Source organism: Mus caroli, unplaced genomic scaffold (assembly GCF_978045245.1).
Source record: "Mus caroli unplaced genomic scaffold, Mus_caroli_1 scaffold_12, whole genome shotgun sequence".
Taxonomy (NCBI): Eukaryota; Metazoa; Chordata; class Mammalia; order Rodentia; family Muridae; genus Mus; species Mus caroli.
Window position 1 is genome coordinate 99,883,534 of NW_028227267.1, and position 19,416 is coordinate 99,902,949.

A 19,416-nucleotide genomic window follows, 5' to 3' on the forward strand; every position below is an offset into this window, starting at 1 on the left:
GACTGAGGCACATTGAAGTTCATTAGTGGGCATAGTAACCAGCCAATCCCTCAGTTTCATCAAAGATGGAAATAAATCAGTGTTTGGCACTGAGTTGGAATTCTTCCACCGAGACTCAACTTTTCTGACGCACGGGTATTATTTGCTATCACTCAGTTTTCAAAACTACATTCTTAGTTCCTGGATAAGTTAGTTCTTTTATAATAATTTTATTCCTGCTTTATACATAAAAATATTCATGAAAAAATACAGTTTGAATGAATAGGGGCCTAGAAACTAAGTCATTTTCTCCTCAAATCAAATTTATATATGAATCACCTATAGCAGAACTTTCCCATAATTGATTAAAATAATAAATACAAGAAGCCAATTACTATGAGAAGGAGGCGGGCCTTCCGGGTCTGAAAGAGGAAGAGGGAAGGGGGTGGTGGTGGAAGGGGACTCCCTTTTGGTATGTGGGAACAAGGAGGATACAATGTAGACAGGGGCTGTTAGTTTCAGTGGCAGGATCCAGGTGATTTCTAAAAGAATAATTGGGAAATTTAGGATGCTAGGTTCTCCACCCAGCGATTATACTATCTATTGGTTCTAAACTTGGATTGCCTGGTGTTTTCCTTCCTCGGGGATTCAACTGAGCTCTAGGCAGATGTAACCGTGGGGAGGAGAGAATGATTTCGGAGCTCTGAAGAGGCAGAGACCTCTTTGGTGGGACAGGCTTGGGCAAAAGGGAACCATGCCATCCCTCCCTCCCGGGACTGGGGTCAGAACAGATGGAAACTGCAGGCTGGTGTTTAGTGGGAGATAGTGTCGATTGCTTTTTAATATTACTGGCAGCAGTCACCCACTTAGGAATCAGTCTGTCAGTCAGGACTGTCATCAGCGTGACACACTAGTGACCTCCTAAGCTACAGTCTTAATGCTGAAGCACATAAAAGTGCTTCAAAGTTTTCCCCATATTTCAGTTAGTCTATTAACATCTGAGTAAATTACAATATTTTTGTGAACTTCTAACCTAACAATTTTTAGTAATTAAAATAATCCATTTTTAATTAAAACTCAAGTTAGTTTTTCCCTTCTCCAGAAACTTCCCTTTCCCAGAAAGTCTGCCTTGCAAAACACTCAAGGGCTAGTGATACACCACAACCGAGAGTCTTGTGCTGCTTCCTTTAGGAAGCGTCTGCAGGAGAAAAGGATATACCTGTGTTTCCTTTCTAGTCTGTAGCTGCCAAGAGAAGCAATACAAAAAGCTGCTCTAGTAACAACCTGTCAATGTGACATGTCCTACAGCAGCACACCAAATTCAAGGTAATACGAGCTTTCTAAACGATTTTTGGCAGTTTCTAGCAAAACTTTACATATTTTCCTTGATGTAGGAAAATTCTGCATGGGAGATAAGGGCACGTGCCAATAGTTGTAGGGCTTGGGAAACTAAGGCAGAAGGATGCAAGTTCCAGCTGACTTAATATACCAGGGAAAAAGGATCGTTCAGTACTGAAAATTCAAACTGGGAAAATAGTCATGACCATAAAGAGAAGTTAGGCAATGACACTGTTTAAAATATTAAATATTTGAGATGTTCAAATATATGTATTTATGGACATGGTTGACATGTATAATCTCCAGTAGGAGAGGAAGGGGAAATTGATGCAATTGTATTTCAATTAAGTATGCATAAAATTTTTTTTATAAAAAATTTAAGTTATAAAAAAACAGAAAAAGAATATATATTAATTGTGGTATATTTTCAAAGACTTTACTTGAAACACATAATTACTACTTTCTTTTTAGCAAATACACACAGAGCTTCAGTTTTCAATTACACTTCCAGGTCCCTCTGAAAACACTGACAACAAGCAAGTGAAATGACAGCTGAATATCACCTGAAAATATCTGGTAAATTTTTTTACCCACTTCAACTATAACATAATTAAAATTACAGTAAATAAGTGTGCAATAAATACTTGCTAAAAGGTTGAAAAAGATATTTAGAGTAATTTAAATTCCAAACAGCTATCTATAAGATTAAGGTTAGAATATTCATAATCTCACCAGCATTGAAATTTAAAGAAAAGATTTTAACTTTTTAAAAATTTTCTAGAAACAAATTACTAATCTTAGTATTTCTTTCCCTGGCATTCATTAATAACTAATAAGGCTAATGTTTTCCAATGCTGGCTCTTAAATTACTTTAAATTTCTACTGAGATCCTACTAAAATATGTGTCATCGATTTTATTATAGTGCTTTCTAACAATGCAAAAGCAGTTACCAAATGTTTCCTATGTTTAACATGCCAGCATATTTTATAAAACCCATTTCATACGTTACTCATTTCTTATGTACTTTATCCATTCTTGTGTTTTGCGTGTGCATGTGTATGTGTGGAGGTGTGTGTGGTGGAGGTGTGTGTGTGGTGGAAGTGTGTGTGTGTGGAGGTGTGTGTGGAGGTGTGTGTGTGTGGAGGTGTGTGTGTGTGGAGGTGTGTGTGTGGGTGGAGGTGTGTGTGTGTGGAGGTGTGTGTGTGGTGGAGGTGTGTGTGTGTGGAGGTGTGTGTGGAGGTGCGTGTGTTTGGAGGTGTGTGTGTGTGGAGGTGTGTGTGTGTGGAGGTGTGTGTGTGTGGAGGTGTGTGTGGGTGGAGGTGTGTGTGTGTGGAGGTGTGTGTGTGTGGAGGTGTGTGTGTGTGGAGGTGTGTGTGGGTGGAGGTGTGTGTGTGTGGAGGTGTGTGTGTGGTGGAGGTATGTGTGTGTGGAGGTGTGTGTGTGGTGGAGGTGTGTGTGTGTGTGGAGGTGTGTGTGTGTGGAGGTGTGTGTGTGTGGAGGTGTGTGTGGGTGGAGGTGTGTGTGTGTGGAGGTGTGTGTGTGGTGGAGGTGTGTGTGTTGTGGAGGTGTGTGTGTGTGGAGGTGTGTGTGGTGGAGGTGTGTGTGTTGTGGAGGTGTGTGTGGAGGTGTGTGTGTGTGGAGGTGTGTGTGTGTGGAGGTGTGTGTGGTGGAGGTGTGTGTGTTGTGGAGGTGTGTGTGTTGTGGAGGTGTGTGTGTGTGGAGGTGTGTGTGTGTGGAGGTGTGTGTGGGTGGAGGTGTGTGTGTGTGGAGGTGTGTGTGGAGGTGTGTGTGGGGGAGGTGTGTGTGTTGTGGAGGTGTGTGTGTGTGTGGAGGTGTGTGTGTGTGGAGGTGTGTAACAGTCAGAGCTCTGACAGTGTGTCATGGAGGGTCTGGATCACCCTGAACTCCTGCTTGGCAGCAAGCACCCTTGTGTACTGTGCCATTTTGCTAACCCTATTTAGAACAGAAAAGATTGCTTATGCTCTATAGCTTACTTTCTTTTTTTGTCATTAATTGATTTATTCATTTTACATCTGAATGCTTTCCCCCCTCCTATTTGATCCCCCCTCACAGAGTCCCTACTCCCATTTCCCTCCCCTTCTCCTCTGAGAGGTTTGTGCCCATCCCTCCCTGGGTATCCCCCATCCTGGGATATTGAGTCTCTGCAGTATAACTTACTTTCAAATGAAACAGCAATACACAATTATATACATACTTACTGTCTAATCACACTTTCGAGGTGAGCTGTCATTTAGACTAAGACTGCTCATTACAGTTAAGAATGGCCCCATAGGCTCGTACTGTTGAATGCGTGGTTCCCAGCCCCGGGACTGGGACTGGGAAGGACTTTTGAAAGGACTAGGAGATGGAGCATTTTAGGAGAGGTCTGACCTTGTTAGAGGAGCCGTGTCCCATGGAGGTGAACTTCAAGGTTTCAGAAGCCCACACAAAGCCCAGTTTCTCTCGGCCTGCTGCTAGTGGCTCACCATGTAAGCAGCTCTGCCATGCCTGCTGTTACTGTGCTCCCTGCCATGATGACCATTGGGTCACTACCCTCTGAAACTGCAAGCAAGCCCCCAAGTAAGCGCTTCTCCTATAAGATGCCTTCCTCGTGGTGTTGTCATGGCAATAAGAGTAACTAAGACTTTTTCACATAAGCATGACAATTAGAGAATAACTTATTATGAAACATAATCATTTGCTAATCATTTGCAAATATAATAATAAGGAAGATGAGGCACCAACCTATGAATGTCTCTACTTATTGTTGTTTTATTCCTCCACTGTAAGAGATTTCCAAAAACGACATACCTGGCTGAGCTTTTCCATATGTCCCACTAAAAGTGGGAAACGATGAACTAGTGCTGAGTCGTTTTCCGTGCTGACTTGCTTAACAATCGATCGCAGCAACACTTCTCCATCATATGCAATAGGGAAGAGAGAAGTCAGCTTCACAGACGTGTGACACAGAGCTGACATAACAGCTGCAAGGAGCCGGCTACTCGATGTCTTAAAGTTTGCTTCCTGGATATCCTTGTAAGGACAAAAGTAACCCTTAAATACTGCATCACTGTAAACCAAGTTTCTTCATATATACCTGTGTATATCACCCAGTCATCTAAGTGGCTTCAATACTAGATAAAAGCACATCAATACAGTAAAACACAATTAAACCATTATCTAGTAATAACGGGGAAGAAGACTCAAGGAAAGTTTACTTTCAGTCCTACTGCAACCCAATGGTCAGGCATGTGTGTGTCTGTACAGTCACATTCTTCCTAGCATCTTTCTTTCTTTTTTTTTTTTTCTTTTTAATATTTTTATTACATATTTTCCTCAATTACATTTCCAATGTTATCCCAAAAGTCCCCCATAGCGCCCCCCCACTTCCCTACCCACCCATTCCCATTCTTTTGGCCCTGGCATTCCCCTATATTGGGGCATATAAAGTTTGCAAGTCCAATGGGCCTCTCTTTCCATTGATGGCCGACTAGGCCATCTTTCGATACATATGCAGCTAGAGACAAGAGCTCCGGGGTTCTGGTTAGTACATCATGTTGTTCCAACAATAGGGTTGCAGATCCCTTTAGCTCCTTGGGTACTTTCTCTAGCTTCTCCATTGGGAGCCCTGTGGTACATCCAATAGCTGACTGTGAACATCCACTCCTGTGTTTGCTAGGCCCCGGCATCGTCTCACAAGAGACAGCTATATTTGGGTCCTTTCAGCAAAATCTTGCTAGTGTATGCAATGGTGTCCGCGTTTAGAAGCTGCTTATGGGATGGATCCCTGGATACGGCAGTCTCTAAATGGTCCATCCTTTCATCACAGCTACGAACTTTGTCTCTGTAACTCCTTCCCTGGGTGTTTTGTTCCCAATTCTAAGAAGGGGCACAGTGTCCACACTTTGGTCTTCATTCTTCTTGAGTTTCATGCGTTTAGCAAATTGTATCTCATATCTTGGGTATCCTAAGTTTTGGGCTAATATCCACTTATCAGTGAATACATATTGTGTGAGTTCTTTTGTGATTGTGTTACTTCACTCAAGATGATCCTAGCATCTTTCAATATGAGATGTTAAAGGACTCCCACTAGACTCTATCAAATACACAGTCTGTAAGCAATGGAACTACTTTACACAAAAATAAAGAATACGGATTGCACTTTTGTAATACCATTTTACTAAGGTCACAAAATACCCAAGTTTATGTAGAAATCTTAGCTCGGCTGTATATTTTTTCTGATTTTTTAAAACTTACTAACCAAGGAAATCCTAACTCAAAAAAAAATTATACATACACTACTTAGCTCTTCAAACATTTGTGTTATCAGTGAAACATAAAAATACAGCAATATATCACTTTGATGCAATGATGTAAAAGCTAGCCCAACAAAGGGAGACTGCTATGCTGAGAATACCTAATTTACCCACTGGCCCAAGCAGTACTGTTCTAGGGAACCACTGGTCAGGTAAATATCCTGTCCTTCTTACATGGATCCAAGTGCACTGGGATCCACTGTGACGATGATGAATCAGGAAGAGCAGGGTAAATAAAGCTGTCACTTTCGCTACAATATTAAATGAAAGTGGCAAGAAAACACAGTACGTGTTTCCAAACTCATTCAAGACTTCACAGTTAAGGAGGATGTTAGCTATAGATTATTCTTCTACAACACAGCATATTGTTTCCAAACTAAAGAAAGTATTCAATATTACTTTATCACCAAGTAAGCTGTTAGTTACAGGTTATTCTTAAGAGACCCTAATTCAGGTTAGGGTGTTCACTCCACTCCTGTTTACACAGCTCTTATCACTGATTAACTGCTAACTCTGGGGAGCACATTTTGAATACCTATTGAAAATATAATATGATTTTCTCTTAATTTAGTTAATATAAAGAGCTCTTTTTCTTTCTCTCCAGTACTTGAAACTGAACTCTATTCGTGCTAGGAGAGCACCTTGTCACTGAGCCGTACCCCAGAACAATTCCTTCTAATGACTTCTAGATGCTAATCCCCCACACTTCAAGATAATTACCACTACTCTATTCGTGATTTCTAACTCAATAGTGTTATAAGAATGCTTGTGCCTTAGTGATATCTGTCCAATATCTATTCTCACAATATCTGTTAGGTTTTGGTATTAGGCATATCATCAGTTATGGGCTCTGTTTGCTTGTTTGTTTGTTTTTTTGTGGGTACAGCAAACATTATTGATTGTATTCAAGAGAGTAAGGAGGGCTCCCTAGGCCCTGCCTGTTATACTGCAGCTCTGTTTTCAGGAAGAATGTGTTAAAGATGGGATTTCTTTATAAATGTTTAAAGACTCTGAATGACAATATCCAAGTTAGAAATTTGATTTGTGGCAAAGTTTTAAATACTGAATTCTACTTTTTTAATGGACAAAAGGCAATTAAGATCCCCCTTTTCCCCTTATTTTTGAGTTAAGGTCTGCCAGGTGGCCCTGGAACTTATTATGTAGGCTCTACTCTTTAAAGTAATTTTTAAAAAATGTGTATCTGGGTGTTTTTTCTTCATGTAACATTGCACCACTTGGGAACCTGAAGCTTCAGAAAGGCAGAAGAGGACGTCTACCATGGTGGAGCTGGAGTTACAGGTGGCTATAAGCTCTTATGTGGGCACTGGGAACTGGGCCAGGGTCTGCTTCATGACTGGCCAGTATCCTCAATGGCTGAGTGACCATCTCTCCTGCTCTGATTTCACAACTTTAATCTCTTAAATTCTGCTTGATTTACTTATGGCCAAATATATGATTTATCTTAGCAGATATTCTATGTGTATTGGAAAAATATGTATTCTGTAGCTGCTTTTTATAGTTTATAAATGTCAATAAGATTACAATGGGGTGGAGAGATGGTTCCACTTGGCAGTTAAGAACACTTCCTGTTTTTTTCAGAGGACGAATTGAATTCAGTAGATCAGAACTGCCTATGACTCCAGCTCCAACAGTCCTCTTCTCCTCTCTACTTAACTGCATATATGTGCACACACATACAGATATATAAACAGTAATTAAAAATAAAAGAAAATCTTAACTATCAAGATGGTTTACATCACTGTTCAAATCCCCATTCCCCTCCACCTTTTGTCTGCTTGTACCACTGATTATTACAACATGAGACTGATGTCTCCTCCACCCAACAGTCTCAACCTCTGCCTGTCCTATAGCTCTGTCAAGCATTTGTGCCAAGTGCCTTCATGTGCGAATGAATGATGTTGGCCCGCCCTTCACTCCCTCCCTCTCCCCATTCTTACAATGGAAAGCCTTTGCCCAGGGTCATATGGTGCTGCACTTGTTCTCACACTCACTGTGGTCTCTCTCCCTCTCAAATAACCTCACCCCTAGACTGAAAGAAAACATGTCTGATAATTTATAACAGATAATACCAGAGAATGAAGCAATTTTTCTAAATTTTAGCTATAAAAGTGATGCATACCAAGTAGATTTCTTTTTTTATCCCCCCCAGTAGATTCCTAACTGATCACTAGTAATTAATAAGGTGAGAAAATTTGAATCAATTTTCTTGCAGAATAGTAAGCAATATATTTTATTTTCAACCACTACCTTATAAACGTAACTGACCTGATCCAGGCAATTGAGCAGATCACAGAGGCATGCCCACTGTAGTGCCGGCGTTGGGTAGAAGGAATGAAAGCAAGCAGTGAAGGTGTTGTGGCACTCCTGAAGCACGGCTTCTAGTAGCCTCAAGGGCTGGCTGAGGTATCCCTGAGGGTCATTATCCAACTTCACCATGCAATGATCAACTCCTTCCGATAAGATCTTTCTTAACAAAGTTCTTGTTTTTCCAATACACTCAGCTAATTTGCTAGTTTCTTCTACAACTGCTTTTCCTGTAGCTTTGAGAAAATAAAAGGTGCCAATAAACCTAAGTTGTATATATGATAGTAATCCAGTCATTTACTATACAAATAAAAATCAAACACCAAACCCAGAAATGAAACTGTTTAAGAGATTGTACTGGCTGGTTTTGTGTCAACTTGACACAGGCTGGAGTTATCACAGAGAAAAGAGCTTCACTTGGGGAAATGCCTCCATGAGATCCAGCCGTAAGGCATTTTCTCAATTAGTGATTATGATGGTTTGTATATTCTTGGACCAGGGAGTAGCACCATCTGGAGGTGTGGCCTTGATGGAATAGGTGTGACCTGGTTGGAGTAGGTGTGTCACTGTGGGTGTGGGCTTAAGACTCTCACCCCAGTGGCCTGGAAGTCAGTCTTCCACTAGCAGCCTTCAGATGAAGACATAGAACTCTCAGCTCCTCCTGCACCATGCCTGCCTGGATACTGCCATGCTCCTACCTTGATGACAATGGACTGAACCTCTGAGCCTGTAAGCCAGTCCCAATTAAATGTTGTTTTTTATAAGACTTGCTGTGGTCATGGTGTCTGTTCACAGCAGTAAAACCCTAAGACAGTGATCAAGGGGGAAGGGCCCCTTGTGGGTGGGGCCATCTCTGGGCTGGTAGTCTTGGGTTTATAAGAGAGCAAGCTGAGCAAGCCAGGGGAAGCAAGCCAGTAAGTAACATCCCTCCATGGCCTCTGCATCAGCTCCTGCTTCCTGACCTGCTTGAGTTCCAGTCCTGAGTTCTTTCAGTGATGAACAGCAATGTAGAAATGTAAGCTGAATAAAACCTTTCCTCCCCAACTTGCTTCCTGATCATGATGTTTGTGCAAGAATAGAAACCCTGACTAAGACAGAGATTACGTGTGCTACAAAATTCAATATAGAAAAAAGAACTGGCGTTAATACTTAAGTGTCAATGGTTGAAATGTTTTCTATTTGAAAAAAAAGTTTAAAAGTTACATTTTTCCGTCTTTATTTCAGGAAGAACTTAAAGGTATCTTAGGATCTTAAACACTTGACTATCTCTATATTGATTTTCTCAATACTTGAAATTCTTTTCTCCAATGTTATTTTAAAAGATCCCCATACCTGATACTGGGTATATCTCACAGGTGTAGACGCGCAGTAACCGCAGACAACAGGTGCCCACGAAGCGCAGCCGCTCTAAGTCGAGGAGTGTAGCGGTGAACTGGAAGCCTTTCAGCCCCCTGAGCTCTTCCACTCCTAAGACTAAGGTGGTCCAGCTCCAGTGAAGAATGCTCAGCAGCGACTCGAAGCACTCCTACCCAGGACGAGGAAGGCACACCGTCAGTTCAAGTGAGAGCACTTGGAGTAAAGGGGGCCATCGGCACGCCACTTCACAACTAACTTGAACTTCTTGCTGAGTTTTGGTAGATGAAATAAAACACCTTTATATATTTTTATATTTTCCTTTTACCTGCCTAGCTAGCTTATCTTATAAATGCAGACAAAAGAAGAAAACGAAAAAATATAGTTTACATGTTTCATTGAAGTGATAAATTAATATAGTATAACAATTTTAAGTAGTGTTAAAATATTATAAATCAGTGATATCTGTCTACCTATCTAAACACTACATATATATTAAAATGTACAATTAAAACTATAACCAATTTTTGAGAAGTTGACCAGAAGACACTAAGAAAACCCATTATTTGGGTTTTTTAAAATTCCCAAGCATGGGCTCATGGGGTTGGCTTCCTTGAGGTTCTAGATAGTCTGAAAAAGTCACACTTAAATGGTGGCAAACACTATAGAATCTCAGAAAGGAGTACTTTGCTCCCCAATCCTCACACAGGTCCAGATGACTGATGACATAATAAAAAAATGAAAATTTTAAAATAAATGACTGAATAATAAATAAATAATTTCAATTACCTATTAACCACAAGGCCACTTATATACACATATAGACATTTTTTGGAAATGACAAGAACAGTATTATCTCAATAAAAAGGTAATTACTTAGCAGGGTATGTGTCTAGTCAGAAAAGTCACAGGTCATTTCAGATGTAGAAAAGCCACTGCAGCTGGACATGGTAAAGCCACAAGCAACAGTTTTACTTTTCCACTACAGACAGGCTGCATTATCTTTGCCTAGACTAACTATAAACATCAAAATAAAAGCAGATCTAAATTCATAGAGCTATGCTGAGATAGCTTAAAATTGACACTCAGCACTAAACAGCAAAGGTTTTAAAGTGGCTTACCACAGAGACAGTTCTTGCAAAAGATCTCTTTAAGATGTGGACAGGCTCACTAGTTTGCTGCTTGCCTTTTGAAGTACTGCCGTCACTGGTCGGGAGTCTGGTGGGAGAAGATAAATAATATACTCTGTTCAAATGTCCAGTGACAATTTTTAATGTTCATTCCTTATTGTCAGTGGAGTGCTCAGTTACATATGCAATATCTATATTATGTCCCGCTATCCCCAAGACTCAAAGACAATAATAGAAGAGGAGACAGATTTTAAGATCCAGAGAGAAGTTTGGTAGACAGGAGCAAATCAGTGTGTTCTGGGCCTGACTGGAATGCTAACCTCACGGAGACAGTGCATCTGTGGTTGCCAGGACAATACCAGCACGAGACTTGCAGGATACTAGTTAACATGCCCACGTGGATGGGAGAACTCTCCCAAACCCACCACAGATGAAGGGCTACAGACACTCAATGGCTGCTGAGAGTGGAATGGAATGGAGTTTTCTCTAGGGAGGAGCTCTGCTAGGTTACACAATTCCAAGTGGTCAGCACTAAACACATGGGAGTGACACTGACTAGACTCAGTACAAGATGTCATCTTCCCACCTAGCCACCTGCCTAACCACAAAGCTACACACACACACACACACACACACACGCACGCGCGCGCGCGCGCGCCGCAAATGCTCACATGCACACACATAATTATATAGATATGGTATTCATATATAAAATATATGTATTTGTGAAATATATAATATTGAGTAATGAAATACTAAAATCAGTGTACATCAAAGATTATACAATTAAACCAAACAATGAATTACAGGTAAAATTTCAGTTTTAAGTGTATATATTAGAAATAATAAAAAATTCACCTTCAAAAATATCTATATATCTTAAGAAATCAGGAAAAACATCATAGAAAGCAAAGGAGGGGTATGAAGTAGGGCTAGGGAAAGGGCAGGGTAGATCTGGAATGAATTAGAGGGAGAAGCATGGATGAATACTTTTAAAATACATTGTGAAATTCCCAAAGAAGTAATAAATATAATATATTAAAATGTACATTCACCATAGTGAAATAATCAACGTTAATATTCAGCATTAAGAATATAAATGTCATATTCCCTAGGGATGCACATATTCAATGGTAGTTCATAAGAGCAGTCTGTGCAATTTGCTATATTCACAAAGTGCTTTCAGGTCAGAGAGAGAACTGAATTATTAAAAGTCGAACCTCACAACCAAGCAGACAAACATTGCTAATGTCAAACAATGGCTACAATAGATAATGTAATGACCAAAAGTGCTTTCTTGATAATATGAGATTTGTAACATTCAAATTATCTCAGTGATTACTAGAAGACACTTTTAGGAACTATGTATAGTAAGAAAGGCAGTTTTAATGGGGGTTTAATCTAGAAATAGACAAATACTTTGAAATATCAACTACGTCTCACTCCAAGTTTGCGTTAATCAAAATTCTTATTGTCAGTAATATAATAATAAACATCATGAGCAATTTCATTTCACAGTGGAAGCTAAGATGTTTTTCAATGGCTTCTATCAGAAAATACTGTTGTAAGACAGAGATGGAGCAGAGTATCCCGTGCCGGCCTAGCCTGTCACTCCCTAAATTTAATCTCTAGCACACAGCGGGGAAAAAAAAGAGAGTCCAATAAATTGATTAGGTGCACATCTAAAGTATTTTCCCATCCTAATTCACATTCTTTAAGACAAACTTTACTACATTTTGAAACTGGTATTAAAATCAAAAGGCAGATTAACAAACTAGTTGTTGGTATATTGCTATTGATATAATACTTTGCCACGATATGTAAAATTCTGAATTAAGTTTGATGCAGAAAATATTCACTAGGTACACTAAATACTAACACAAATGTAAGTAACTATATTCTACCAGGGTAACATTAATGTTCAGTACTTGAATAATTTCTCCACTGCTGCATAATTTATAGTGATTTTATTTCAGCATAGCAAGTGACTAAGTTGTATTAGTTAACTTTAATACCTGTATAATAGTTGAGGTATCTGACCAGCATTTACATCGGTACCATTATTTGACTTCTTTGAACTCTTGAACTGGAAAATCACCCTAAAAGCAAGAAGGAATAGGATGATATCGAAAATGACAAGCTTTAAGGCTCATTAAAGTTAGTAAGACATTTAATAATAAGGTCTTCAAATTTGATGCTAATAAAATTATTCATTGGTTCAATCTCAACGGAACAGCTGTGCCCTGATTTGGAGCTGCTGAGTTATGAACCAAACGAACGACTGAGCTTGACGGGAGCTCCTGGATGAGGAGCCGGAGCCTCTGCCCTTTAGCTTGGTTCTGACCTCCACAGTCAGTGTCCAACTAAAGATTGCCACTGCTGAGCATAAAAGCAGCTTAACTGGATACATGCAGAAGCCTTAGCCTCCAGAGTCAGGAGATTCCATTTGCAACAAACTATGTACAATAACCATGCAACTCTCGGTGAATTCAGTTCTAGCAAAAATCCAACAGGGAGCTGAAACAGAAACATCCTAAGGCAGATTTAACTTCCTGTAAACTCTCATCAAAACAGAACTCACCTCATAAATTAGCATGTACCTTGTATACTACTATGTTCTAGAGAAATGAAATGAACTGTTTCTCTTACAAACACTAGGATCAGACTAGAAGTGTGGTCAGAGGGCTGGGTTCTGCACATAGTATCCACACCATTACTCTAAGCATATCATTTTCCCATTGTATTTCACTAATTTCCTGAGTATAAATGGGAAAATTACTGCTTTAAAATTACTGAGGGAATCCAATAGTATACTGTATAAGGAATTGTTTTGTTACTTAGTGCAGTGTGTATGGATGTGCATGCCCCTGTGAGTGCTTGCAGCCCTGTGTATGTGTACATATGGAGACCAGGGTCTACCTCAATCATTACTTCTCAAGAGCCAATCAGTGGTTTTTAGGAAAATGTCTCTGCCGGGTGGTGGTGACACGTGACTTTAATTCTTGCACTTGTGTGGTAGACATAAGAAAATTTTGTGAGTGTGAGGCTAGCCTGGTCTACAGAGTGAGTTCCAGTAAAGCCAGAGCTACACACGGGGGGGGGGGGGGGGGGGGAGGGGGGAAGGGGGGAGTGAGAGAGAGAGGAAGGAAGGAGGGAAGGAAGGAAGGAAGGAAGGAAGGAAGGAAGGAAGGAAGGAAGGAAGGAAGGAAGGAAGGAAGGGAGGAAGGGAGGAAGGAAGGAAGGGAGGGAGGGAGAAGGTAGGTCTCCTGTCTTTCACTGGTTAGGCTGTCTGACTAGCAAGCTCAGGGACACACTTGTTGCTGCTCCCCAGTGTATGTTCCCTCATTCCAATTTTCTACATGGATTCTTGGGATTAGACTCAGATCCTTCTCTCAGGCTTGTGTGGCAAACACTTTACTGACTGAGCTTTTCTCCTAGTCTGAAAGTGAGAAAAATTTCCTCTGCATTTCATTAAGATAATATTTTATATGACAGAAGCTTTGTATCTTACAAACGGTTTGCACATTTAGTATCAATCTACTCACCAAAACATTATGTGTACATATACATATATATATCTGTATATAAGCTATGTATGTATATATGCACTATATATGTTTATATATGCATGTATACATGCACACATCCTTTTTATGATTCCAAACTCATCAGTATCCTGCACCCTTCCTCTATGCAATTGTTAATTCGGTTATAAAGCTTTGAAACAACTTGATACCCAGAAAGATACAAATGCCATTTGGTAAGAATAATGCACTCTTTTCTCCTTGCTCTGTCTAGATTAATTAATGCATATTTGGTTATATATTATGTAAATTTATTTTTTAGCAATTATATTAATGCTCTGTGAGATTTCAGGTCAATATCCCATAAACAAAAATAAGAATTGACTAAGTCAAAGGTTTCCATTATGCTTACCCATCATCTGTGGTAATAGACGCTTGGCCGTGAGAGCCACAGTCACTGCTGGGCCCTGACACTCGAGCCCATGCTACGTACCACCATCCAGCTTGAAGGAGAACTGGCTCATCAAACATCATTGCATATTTTTCTCTAAAGAAATGAAGAAGTCAAACACCTTAGCCCTCGTCTGTTACATGTACCTACTATCAACTACCTTATGCCAAAACCCATACAATGGCTTTTTTATTTTAAGATTCTTTCCAAACAAGAATCTCAAAATTTGGACATTTAACTAATTTCAGTTCCTTAGCTTTGGAAAATCAAATTTTCTTTCCTTTCTTTATGAATTCTACAACATGTTTAAATTTTATGAGACTTTCAAATGTATAAAACTTGTTTTAAAACAAGACAATTAGAAATTGTTATAAAAGCATTACCTAGACAAGAGAATTTTCCATTAGTTTTAAAAGCTATTTATTTAGCTAAGAGTTCCGAGGAGTGAAATGTCAGGAAAATGACCCACTAGCTTGGACATTTAGGGCAAGTTACTACAATTATTCTGTGTTTCAGTTTATCTGAACCCTGAAGTGTAAATATACTATATTCCTGTATGAAATCCCCTCCAAATAAAAATCTTTAAATAATGAAAGGGCCAAAAACTGTTTAGTTCACTGAGCTGTCTGTGGACTAAATTAATACAGATCTGTCTGGAATTGAGCCTGTCAGAGAACAAGAACTACACATATAAAAGTTAATTTATTTTAATAGGAAATGACACTGAACTGTAAGAATACCTGGTAGGAGGCCAAGTAAACGTGGCCTAACTAGTATTGATAACAAACAAAAAGAAAGAGCAATAAGCAGGAGAGTCAGCAGAGCTCAGTAAAAATGTGTGAGGGGTCCTGATTTGTTAGTCCATGATCTGGTATGAATGAAGACTACACCAAAAAGACACAAATGCTACCCAGAAAACCTGGGGCCAGGGGAGTGAGCCAATGAAGAAACTCCACAACACTCACTACCATGTTCATCATTGTTCAAATCTTAGAACCATAATCCTCTGTTCAAAAATAAGTAGCAAATAATAATGGTCTATTAAAGTGTCACGGAATCATCTTGTTTTAATGTGCTGTTTAGGTGCAGCTGTATAAAATCTGAAGATTGCACAGGACAAGAGCATCCTAAAGACGAGTGCAGTGGTGCTCAATCATCCTAACACCAGGATCCTCTAATGCAGCTCCTCGTGCTGCCGTGATCCCCAACCATAACATGATGGCCACTGCTACTTCCTAAGTGTAATCTTGCTGCTCTTATTAACTGTAATGGAAATATATTTGAAGACAGATGTTTGCTAAAGGGGTCGTGACCCATAGGTTGAGAACCACTGATCTAGTGCTTACTGTAAACAGACTAATTTTATACATTCCTCAGTTCTCAAAAGTGTATCTCTGGTAATATAGGTAAATCAACGCCTAGCCTGTATTTCTGAAAACATGAACTATTATTATCAGCAAAAAGATGTGATGTACCTTTTAAGGTTACTTTTGGCACGTTTACGTGCATCCGTGAGATTGTCTCTGTGTATGTGCAAGTGTGCGCGTGTGTGTGGTGTGTGCGTGCGCGCACACATGCACTCCTAGAGGCTAAGTGAACATGGAGAGTCTTCCTCATTTGTTCTCCAGCTTATTTTCCGACACAGGGTTAGTTATCTCACTAACCCTGGAGCTTGCTAATTTTGCTATACTAGCAGGCCTGTGTGTGCCAGGGGTCACCTACCTCCACAGCTCCACCACTTCTTTGGCTTTTTGCCCCATTAATTTATTTATTGATTCATCTCACTTCTGATTTGCAGGCCCCTCTCTCCTCTCCTGCAATCTCCCTTCCCCCTCCCCTTTTCCTCAGAGAAAGGGAGCTCTCTACCCCTGGCACCAACTTGCCTGGGAGCATTAAATCAGATCAGGACTAAGCACATCCTCTTCCACTGAGGCCAGACAAGGCATCCCAGCTAGGGGAGATGATCACCGTGGCTTTCACGTGAAGGCTGGCAATTTGAAGTAAGGGTGTCGTGTGTGTGTGTGTGTGTGTGTGTAAGAGAGACAGAGAGACAGACAGACAGACAGACAGACAGAGAACAGAGACAGAGAGAACAGCTATACTGTGACAGCTGAGCCATTTCCCCTGGCCACCAAATAGCATTTGTTAAGCATAGCTCTTCTTGGGAAGTAGTGAGCTATTGTTACTATAAAGCTCAGTTTATGCCTTTTCTCCATTACAACAGTACAGGGATCAAAACACTAACTTATCATAGTGCATTGACGACACAATTCTTAGAATTCCAAAAAGGAGGCAAAACCTAAGTCTTTTTATACTAATAAATGTTTATAAATCAATACTCTGATCTAAGTATGTTGCCAAGAGCCTTCAACAAAGTTGATCACCTGCCTGAGTGTGTCTTACATGCAATATATTGACTAACTCAAGACTGAAAATACAAATCTATATATATATATTTCTATTTTCAGTCTTGAGTTGGCTATCTATATGAAAAATTAAGATTACACTTACTAATATATTCATATTCTACTTAACATTTCAGATAACAAGTCACAATATAATGGATAGTGACTAAAGGATTTTGCCAAGTTGTATACCTGGTATAGCGGGACAGAACATCTGTTTGTGTGAAGACCTTCTATGATATTCATAAGTGGATGACACTGTTTAACAATGAACTTCTCAGAATATATTTCCAACACTGAGTGAAGCATAGTTTTATATAGTTATATTTCCTTACTTTACCTTTAATAGATTATTAAAAAATTTCCTTTTAAAAGTGTTTATTAAATTAAAATAAAAATTTTATTTCAAATGTGTAAAAACTTCAGTGAAAAATGAGCAAAGCATTTACCTAGCAGCACAGTCATAAGCCAACACATCAGTCTCTGCAAGAAGGTCTCCATCGGTTTCATGATCTCCTCCATCAGGACCCAATTCAAATAGCTGGAGGAGAAAAAAACACATGGTTCCCAATCACTCAGTTTTGTGCACCAAATTTATAATTTTGTGCATGTCCAGTATAACTAACGTATAAATTATATAAAACTAAACTAATTATATCTACTAAATTTTAATTACTAAGTTAAATATTAAATTCAATAGCTAAATAAATTATATAAATATACATGCATTTAAAATAAGAATTATACAGTGTTTTAGGGATGTATCAAGTCTGTTCTATACTGTTAATTTTGTACCTGATATGAAAAAGTAGGAATATAAATTTCAAAGGATTTAGAAAAAACTTAAAGCATTTCAACTCAGAAATTCTAAATGAGGCAGACTCTTATCTCATTACTTAAAAGCTGTGAAGATCTGGGGTCTAGTTTCCTCGCCCATAAAAAAGAAAGTAGATACTAATAATGTCCATCCTGTAGTGATAATGCAAATCAAATGAAAGAATATTTGTGGAACCCTTAGACAAAAACTTTGCACAAAAAGATTATAAAAATATTATTACAGAGGAATTGAAAAGTCACATTAAGGTTCTCAGAAAAAAAATACAGATAGCAAAAAGGAGTTTAGTAAGTAGCATGGAAAACTTGAAATAAAGGTTATAGATAGGCTAAGACTCTAGGTAAGGAAAAAGAAATTATGAGGAAAGAGATCTTTTACACATCAAAACAATCATCCAGCCGGCCGTGGTGGCACACACCTTTAATCCCAGCACTAAGGAGGCAGAGGCAGGCTGATTTCTGAGTTCGAGGCCAGCCTGGTCTACAAAGTGAGTTCCAGGACAGCCAGGGCTACACAGAGAAACCCTGTTTTGGAAAAAAAAAAAAAAAAAAAAAAAAAAAAAAAACAAAAACAAAAAAACAAAACAAAACAATCATCCATCCTGACCAAGTAGGTTTCATCCCAGGGATGCAGGGATGGTTCAATATATACGGAAATCCATCAAGGTAATCCAGTATATAAACAAACTCAAAGACAAAAACCACATGATCATCTCGTTAGATGCGGAAAAAGCATTTGACAAGATCCAACACCCATTCATGATAAAAGTCTTGGAAAGATCAGGAATTCAAGGCCCATACCTAAACATGATAAAAGCAATCTACAGCAAACCAGTAGCCAACATCAAAGTAAATGGTGAGAAGCTTGAAGCAATCCCTCTAAAATCAGGGACTAGACAAGGCTGTCCACTTTCTCCATACCTATTCAACATTGTACTTGAAGTCCTAGCCAGAGCAATTCGACAACAAAAGGAGATCAAAGGGATACAAATTGGAAAGGATGAAGTCAAAATATCACTTTTTGCAGATGATATGATAGTATATATAAGTGACCCTAAAAATTCCACCAGAGAACTCCTAAACCTGATAAACAGCTTCGGTGAAGTAGCTGGATATAAAATTAACTCAAACAAATCAATGGCCTTTCTCTACACAAAGAATAAACAGGCCGAGAAAGAAATTAGGGAAACAACACCCTTCTCAATAGTCACAAATAATATAAAATATCTTGGCGTGACTCTAACTAAGGAAGTGAAAGATCTGTATAATAAAAACTTCAAGTCTCTGAAGAAAGAAATTATAGAAGATCTCAGAAGATGGAAAGATCTCCCATGCTCATGGATTGGCAGGATCAACATTGTAAAAATGGCTATCTTGCCAAAAGCAATCTACAGATTCAATGCAATCCCCATCAAAATTCCAACTCAATTCTTCAATGAATTAGAAAGTGCAATCTGCAAATTCATCTGGAATAACAAAAAACCTAGGATAGCAAAAACTCTTCTCAAGGATAAAAGAACCTCTGGTGGAATCACCATGCCGGACCTAAAGCTTTACTTCAGAGCAACTGTGATAAAAACTGTGTGGTACTGGTATAGTGACAGACAAATAGACCAATGGAATAGAATTGAAGACCCAGAAATGAACCCACACACCTACGGTCACTTGATCTTTGACAAGGGAGCTAAAAACATCCAGTGGAAGAAAGACAGCATTTTCAACAAATGGTGCTGGCACAACTGGTTGTTAACATGTAGAAG

The 19,416-nt window shown here is 39.2% G+C and overlaps 1 protein-coding gene across 13 annotated transcripts in view; it reads right to left on the bottom strand.

Moving 5' to 3' along the window:
• Positions 1-19,416, bottom strand: part of Mycbp2 (MYC binding protein 2) — a 233,148-nt gene that overhangs the window by 99,819 nt on the left and 113,913 nt on the right. For 9 of the 13 annotated variants that reach the window (XM_085828830.1, XM_085828832.1, XM_021181915.3 and 6 more), the window contains 7 exons: positions 17,272-17,363; positions 14,379-14,513; positions 12,458-12,541; positions 10,434-10,530; positions 9,292-9,484; positions 7,921-8,195; positions 4,130-4,351 (listed from right to left, as the gene is read on the bottom strand). In XM_085828830.1, coding sequence (XP_085684956.1) covers positions 4,130-4,351; positions 7,921-8,195; positions 9,292-9,484; positions 10,434-10,530; positions 12,458-12,541; positions 14,379-14,513; positions 17,272-17,363 — 1,098 coding nt within the window. The remainder of the gene's footprint in view (positions 1-4,129; positions 4,352-7,920; positions 8,196-9,291; positions 9,485-10,433; positions 10,531-12,457; positions 12,542-14,378; positions 14,514-17,271; positions 17,364-19,416) is intronic. The other 4 variants (XM_029468874.2, XM_085828828.1, XM_085828827.1 and 1 more) reach the window with 2 other exon arrangements.